The 7,992-nt window shown below is 44.4% G+C and overlaps 1 protein-coding gene across 1 annotated transcript; it reads right to left on the bottom strand.

The window, feature by feature from the left end:
• Nucleotides 1-733: 733 nt before the first annotated feature.
• On the bottom strand, nucleotides 734-7,992 carry hic1 (hypermethylated in cancer 1). The gene is made up of 2 exons (XM_080006264.1): nucleotides 7,906-7,992; nucleotides 734-3,479 (listed from the first exon to the last, which is right to left on the bottom strand). The coding sequence occupies exons 1-2, from the start codon at nucleotides 7,955-7,957 to the stop codon at nucleotides 1,228-1,230; spliced, it is 2,304 nt and encodes a 767-aa protein (XP_079862390.1). The 5' UTR covers nucleotides 7,958-7,992; the 3' UTR covers nucleotides 734-1,227.

Below are 7,992 nucleotides of genomic sequence, written 5' to 3'. Positions count from 1 at the left end.
GCGTAGGAGGGCATGACCGATAAGAGGTCACTGCTTACTGTCCAACGAGCTTCAGACTAATAAATCACCGACGATTCCAATGATTTCGCATCGATTGCGAGCGGCCGACGCATTTCCACCGCGGACGGCCCCTGTTTGCCATCCTCGCCTCCGCGGCTGTAAATATTATACAATGTCAGAGGCGACGCCCGAGCTTCATCTGCATCGCAAGCTGCGCTCGAACTCTTAAGCGGGGATTAGTGCATCATCATTTGGGTATGCGCAATCACGTCCCAGTTATGAGATCACTGGGCCGTACTTGCCGCTTTTCTTAGTAAAAAAAAAAATAAAAATAAAGAAATCTGAAGGCAATGAATGTCATCTCAAAAAGTTTACGCAATAGGGAGTTCAACAGATCAGGCACAAAGTGGAGGAGTGCATGAGCTACCATGTCATGTCAAATGTGAGCTGTGATCTACAACCAGGATAAGGCGGCGCTGGTCATGACAACTAGGAAGAAAATAAACCACAAGATCACTTTACCTAAATGCTGGAGCGATCGCTGCCGATGTTGAGCCATCGGCTTGTGGCTACGGAGGCAGGAGCGCGTTTGCGAAGCGCTGCAGAGCGACTGAAATTGTCCCGACCCACAAAAAAAAAAAAAAAAAAAAAAAAAAGGAAAATTCCTCCCGTTACTTTAAAGTCCAGAAGAGTTTGCTTTTCCTTTAGTAAAAAGTTCCGCTTGGGTCGTGAATCTTGTCCTCATGTGCTTTTTTTTTTCTCCCCCGTTTTATTTTTGGTATACATACAACAGTTAAGGGCACACAGGTTCGTGGGGCAACTTGCAACATTTCCTTGCAAAAGTTTGTCTTTGGATTTCACAACTTCAAAAATAAATAAAAAAGGAAATTGATTTGGGTTTTCAATTTGTAGCTTAGGCTCAACGGCTGTAATTAGAAAAAGACGTTTGCTTGCATATACTGTACATAAATACTGCACTGCTTTGAGTGACTGTTGCTTGGTCACATGGTTCTCCCTTTTGAAAGGAGGACTCGGATACATAATGAGGGATGCAAAGAAAGGCACTTACAGTCCACCGGGTTCTGCGTGCATCACAACACTGATACGCTTTGGCTTTGGGGTCTGAGGTGCAGGAGTGTTATTAAGTTCAGGTGAATGTCATTGGAATACTGCGAGTCGTAGGTGCACAAAGATCTATGAGCTGTTGGCACTGACACAAGTTGTGTTTTAGCTGGGCGAGTAGCGGTCAATGGTGCGGGCCTCAGAGAGAGACTGGGGGAGGGGCGGGAGGGGCTGGACCAGGACGTCCATTTTGTCATGGGTGAGGCCCAGGTGTTCTGCGGCCAGTTTGGACAGCGGGTAGAGGCTCTCCATGGCTTTGGCATCGGCGATCAGGTGCTGTTGGGCTTGAATGAGAAGCTCGTTGGCCTTTTCCTGTTTCAGGCCCAGGTGCTCCGCTGTGTATTTACTCAGAGGGTAGATCCCCTCTGCAAAGTCCAGCTTCAGCTTCCCGTCCGCAGACAAGCCCGTGGCCCCCCCGCCGCTGCTGTGCATCTTCATGTGGCTGATGAGATTGCGCTGCTGGGCAAACTTTCCGCCGCAAACCTGGCACTCGTAGGGCTTCTCTCCAGAATGTATGCGCATATGCTCAGTGAGGCGGTACTGTCGGGTGAAGCGCATGCCGCAGGACTCGCAGGCGAAAGGTTTGAGGCCCAGGTGGCTGCGCATGTGGCGCGTCATGGTGCCGCGCTGGGTGAACTTCTTGCCGCAGATGCTGCAGGGATAAGGCCGCGTCAGCCAATGGGTCTTCTCGTGCTGACGCAGCGTGGCGGGGTCCTTGTAGGACTTCTCACAGGAGGAGCAGCGGTAGGGCCGGAGCATCTCCCCCAGGCCGCCGGAGCCAAGGCCCTGGCTGGACTTACTCTCCAGGTGGGACAGACTATTCAAGCTGCCGCTGCTTTTCAAGCTCCCGTAACCGTTGGCACTGCTGCTCAGGTTTTTGCTATTGTTGTTGGCGTTGTTGTTGTTTCCCATCTCCCCACCACAGTTGCCGTACAGCTCTTCTTCTGTGTGTGTCTCCACGTGTGCATTGAGCTGCTCAGAGCTCGGGAAGCCCTTGTCACAGGGGATGCAGACGTACAAGTTGTCCCCAAAGCTCTCTGGTTCGTAAGGCATGTGGAATCGCCGCATGTTTCCAGTGGGGGACGGACGGCCTTCGCTGCTGCCAGTCTCCTCGCTGCCTGACCCACTCTTGTCATCTGCCCCTTCACTCTCCTCCCCAGCCTTGTGGTGGTTGTGGTGCTGGTGGTGGCCTTGGTCACCATTTCCGCCGCCCTCATCCTCGTCTTCATCCTCTTCCTCATCCTCAGCTGTGTACGATAGCGGCTCATGTTTTACCCAGCGGTAGATGTTGCCCATCTCCCTGCCAGTCTCTCCTGCGTCCGTGGGTGTGTCAGGGCTAGGGGGGCATGGGTAGTGGTCAGTGCTCTGAGAGCTAGAGCGATGGAGGTGGGGGAGGTGTGGACCCAGAGACGGGTTGAGATGGGGGAAGGGGGGAGGAGGGACAGAACCTGCCTGGTCAGCAGTCTCCATCTTTTCTGAAGGGTATGCCCTTCCATTGGCCCCAAGTGTGGGACTGGTGCAGCCACTGAAATCACCTCCTCTCTCCTCATCATTGTGTGGTAGAGTGCCTGCTAAATGGGACTGGGAGGGCATGTGCTGAGACTGGGAATTAGGGCTTTTCTTTGAGAGGTCGAGGCCAAAAATGGGGGAGCAGTTCCTCTCAGGGTGGGCTGAGCGCAGTCCAAGTTGGGCAGGTAGAGTTGGCTGTGGGGATGGGAAGACCTGAGATCCCTGGGCAGAGGTGGGAGCATATAGCTCCCCAGCATGAATGGCCAACGAATGGGAAAGGTCCTCTAGTGGTGGTGCACGAGGTGTGTGGCTGTTCACAATTCCCCCTGGGGGACAGGACTGAATGACAGGAGTAGAAATTCTATACCTGCCACCACTCCCTAAACCCATGCTGTTCGGCCCCATCTTCGCATAGGCCAGAAACGCAGGAGCTGGGCGAGGAGGGTACTTGCCATTCCTTCTAAGCTTCTTCTTGCACAGAGCTACTAGGTCAAGCAGCTGCAAGTAGCTGGCGGCTGCCAAAACAGCTGAGAGGCTCGGTTCGGTGGTCGAGGTGGGGTCTCCCTCGCTCAGACGGCCCGTGTAGATGTAGTCCAGAATCACCCGGAAGACCCCCGGACTCACCATTTCATGGTCGAGGTTGATAAGATTGTCATGGACCACCAGGGACTTCAGATAGAGGCTGCTGGCTGCCAGAATGTTCTTGTGAGCTCTGAACAGGGCGTTCTGCACCACAATAATGACATCACACAAAAAGCCCTTGGTGCGCTGGCTATTGAGCTGCAGGAGAAGATGCCTAGCATGACTTGGAACTTCCATGGCATCCAGCATCGTCTTCAGACCGCCACCTGCAAAAACAGATATAAATATAAACATTGTCTAGTTGTCCGCATATTTTAAGCAATCACATTTGCATACTTACACAGCCTATCACTACAAGCATAATCGTCAATGCACAAGTGAAAACACTGCATTAGCAATCGTAATGTTACTTCAGATCGCTTTCATTGATTTATGCAATGAAAGTATATTTTCTTGAAAAATATATGTAAGATTGATTTCCCACCAGCCGGGAAATTTGACAACTGTTACCCTAATATAGTTGCTGTCAAGTGTAAGTCATTATGGAATAACATTATACCATATTATTGTTAATGATAAGTAACAGCCTTCATGATTCTTTTAAATATCTAACGCAATTTAAAGAAAAATAATAAAATAAATCCTCCTGTAAATGTTGTCATTTTTTTGGAGAGGACGGTATACGTGAATACAACATTTCATCTTAAGAAAGGTGAAGGAGGTACAAGATAACAGAAGTGCACGACAATAAAGCAAACACAAAAAAAAAAAAAAGATATATGTGTTTTCTAGCTTCTGGCTTCTCGATAAAGTATTCCAGACGTGCTGTGCCGAATTTTAAACAGAGCAAGAGTGAATGTTTTGCAAGTATGATGAACAGCAGATATAAACCTGTGGGGAGAAGACACATCCAAAAACAGATAGGGCGTTCAGCTTCGGTTCTGCCCAGTCATATAAGGAACGATGCGTGTGCGGGTATAAATCACGGTAAAATTAGATGGTTCAATCATTGAGCTTTAGATGAACTCTGCTGTAATTGTGCACACACTTAAACCCACGCACACCGATGTGCTAGTTACTGTGTGTTGCAGCGCATTACAGAGTATTTAAGTAAACCACATGTTTGTTTGTTTTTTGTCAGGATGCAGTGTGCAAACACTCTTGTGGAGGATACTTTAGTTTTGACATCTATCTGTCCCTTAGGAACAGGCCCAATGCTCATTATGGGAAACAGGCAACTAAATAAAAAGATCCCCTCGCACTGACACGACTGAAGCCACACATTGTTTATTTCATTTTGCGTATCCTCCTCGGAAATGTAATTGAGGAAGAGGAGATTGTTAACTTTTTTTGTTGTTTTTTTACAGCTCATATATTCATCTAGGAGACAGCAGCGTTTTGTCGTGGTTGTTTTGTTGTTTTTGTTCTTGCAGGAATCGCATCTTTATCATTCGAGGACCTTGGCCTCTTTGCTTTCCTATCCCCGGCTGGTCAGATGCAAAAACGCCTGGTGCTTCACATCTACCATATAGCCTATTACTGAAATTCCATAATGCATGGGTGACATTTTGAGAGACTGATCACACTCCCAATGCTTAGCGATATTGCAGGGGGCATTGGGTGAATGTCACGTTGGGTGAACGTATTCTACAAGAACTGACGCACACACACTCCGTGCACTTTAGCCCTGATCTAGTGTGCAGAGACTCATATGTTTAACTGCACAAGACCGATACGACCAACATGACCTATAACTATTCCACTCGTTTTTAAAGGCAGCACATTCTACATTTATTTTTGATATTTTAAATATATGTATTTATTTATTAATTTATGTAAAATTTACTTTATTAATTTTGTATATAAAATATATATTATACTACCTATCATTTACATGTATTTTTATAAATTAATTTATTCTATATAAAGTTTATTTTTTTACCAAATTTGTATGTATTGAGCGTATTAATGAACATTTGAAGTGTTGTGGGTTCAAGGCACGTGAGAAAATCAGCTTTCAGATTAAGTGTGAACAGTGTTTACCCTGCACCGCATCCTGTCGCAGCAGGTTAACCAGGAAAGCCCTCTTCTGTTCAAATGCGCCATTTCATTTGTGCGAATAGCCCTAAATAAAGTTAACATCTCCATGTGGACTGAATGGCAGGGACTGCTAATTTTTTTTTTTTTTACCACTGGTCCTGATGAAGCTTCACGCAAAAAATAAAAAATAATAATAATAATAATTACATCATTTCTACGTTTTAACTGACTTCTTTATATGAAAACACGTCAACCGTGACTTGAAAACCCTCGACAAAAGCGTTATTTGGATCTTTCTTTTTTTTTTTTTTTTTTTTTTTTTTTTTTTAAGTATTTACGTGTTTGGCATTCCTCGCTTGTTAAAGGCGTGAAACGTGCTGAAATATCTCCCGGTGCATAAATTAACAAACTGTGTTCAACGTATAACCATCGTGTGGACAAATAAGGTCGATTGCAGCCGCGGGTCAAACGGACCGACGCTCTTGTAAATTGAATAACTGCAGTTTAGCCTGAAAGACCAACCTAAGGAGGCTCTCTGGGGGTCTCACCGGGGGGGGAAAGACCCCAAATCTCTGAGAGCAAAGCACTCAATTCCATCACTTTTATAATAAATCAAAATACCTGCTGGTAAAGATCATATGATCATATATATATACACGCACACATACACACGCACGAACATGCACGCACATATACACACGCGCGCGCGCGCACACACACACACACACACACACACACACACACATAAATATATATAAATATATACACATCTGTATCTGTGATGCAGGTTGATCCAGGACTCACCTCATAAATACTGTGTTCACCTCACTGTTCTAATACTTTCTACGCATTTTATATTCAGTTGTACATCTGTACAGTATTCCTTGATGTTTATTTACTATCCTCAGTTCTCGAACATTGCACAGCAATTATTGCACAACGTACACAAATATGTGTGTGTGTGGATATATATATATATATATATAAAGTTTCTGCTGTTGATTGCTGGTATGATTTCAATGGTGGATATATGTATATATATTTCTTATACCTATTCTTTAATTGTTTTCCTATTTTTACTTTACTGTCTGCAACGCTCTGCCCAGCACCGTCTCTGGGGTTGAAAAAAAAAAAAAGCCTGAAAAGCCTTTCACTGCATGATGTGAAACGGTGCATTATATACGCTTCGAGCAAATCTTTCGCATCTTGGATCGTTGATCGAGTTCTGCAGAAGTTGACGTGTAAGAACTTTAAATCGACGCGTCGCAGAATTTAGACAGGCGTTGTGTGTGTGTGTGTGTGTGTGTGCGCGCGCGCGTGTGTGTGTGTGGGTGTGTGTGTGTGTGTGTGTTTGCGTGCGTGCGTATGTTTTATTTATTGAATATATTTTGTCAAACGGTAGAATTAATTCCAAAAGGACTCATCGCAACATGAACCATCCAGATACAGCCACACAAACAACCCAGACTGTTTCAGAAACACGCGCGTCTGAAACCCCTTCAGTGTCGGGACGCAATGACCCGAATTGGGGATCGATTGAGATTCAAGGCACGGTTTTGAAAGACCTAAGAGGACGCATTTTTTTTTTTTTTTTGATTGATTGATTAATTACGCAATTGTGCAAAAAAAAAAAAAAAAGTATACGTATAACAACAACTCAAACGTTGGTGTCCGTCTCTACTGTATTTAACCCCATTTCGGACAACACGAGGGGCGTCGGGGAGCAACATCCATCCTTATCTCAGCCAAGACCGACAGCGTGTAAATCACGTCCACGCGGAGGGAGAGTGGAAAGGTGTAATAACAGGCAGCTGGACCCTTCTCCGCTGTCATCAGCCCAGGGAAGCATCTCTCTCCTGCAGCCACACATGAAACAATCCTCTCTGCGTGGACGGGGTTAAACGAAAGCAGTCTCTTCCCCACCCCACCCCCCTTTTTTTTTAAATGCACCAGTTTAAAAAAAAAAAAAAATTTGAATTTATGGAACAAGGCTTTCTGAAATCCATCGCGAACTGTGACCTCGGAGCAAATGGATTTAACATTCTGCAGAGCGAAACAGGCTGACTCGCCCTGGAAACCCAAAACCTCTTTTGTAGATAGAATTCCAGGAGGAACAAGACTTTTTATTTTATGTATATATATATATATTTCAAGTTTAGTTAAATTCTATGTATGGTTGCAGTCGTATTTTATCACGCCAGTTATGCATTAATGTAGACCGAAACATGTATATATATATATATATATATATATATATATATATATATATATATATATATATATATATATGTATATACAGTTATTTTAAAAATCATAAAGATCAAACGACAAGTATTTACAAAAAAAAAATTAAATAACAAAAAATTATAGCCAAAAAATAGTAATTAAAGAGAACCAACCACGCCATATAACAATGAATATGTATATTCGAGAACACTTATACCCCTTTGGCAGGCTACATAAAAATCGACGTACCATTTGAAACTCAAAGGTTAAAAAAGCGGACGAAAAGCAAAAGTCGGTTATTATTACATTACATTTTTTGCTGAAGTCGACCAAATCCCCCTATTTAAACATTATTATTATTTTTTGGTTGTTCTTTTTTTTTTGGGTGGGAGGGGGGTTGCCGGTTTTTTTTTTTTGGTGTCTTACCTGCGTGCCCGATGTGCTGTGCCATCCGCTCTAAGTCTCCCTTAATGATCATCTCTACAGCCTCCTGGACTCATTTCTGACGCCGCG

The sequence above is a fragment of the Zeus faber genome (genome assembly GCF_960531495.2).
Source record: "Zeus faber genome assembly, chromosome: 9".
Classification (NCBI taxonomy): domain Eukaryota; kingdom Metazoa; phylum Chordata; class Actinopteri; order Zeiformes; family Zeidae; genus Zeus; species Zeus faber.
This window is presented reverse-complemented; position numbering and strand designations above follow the sequence as displayed.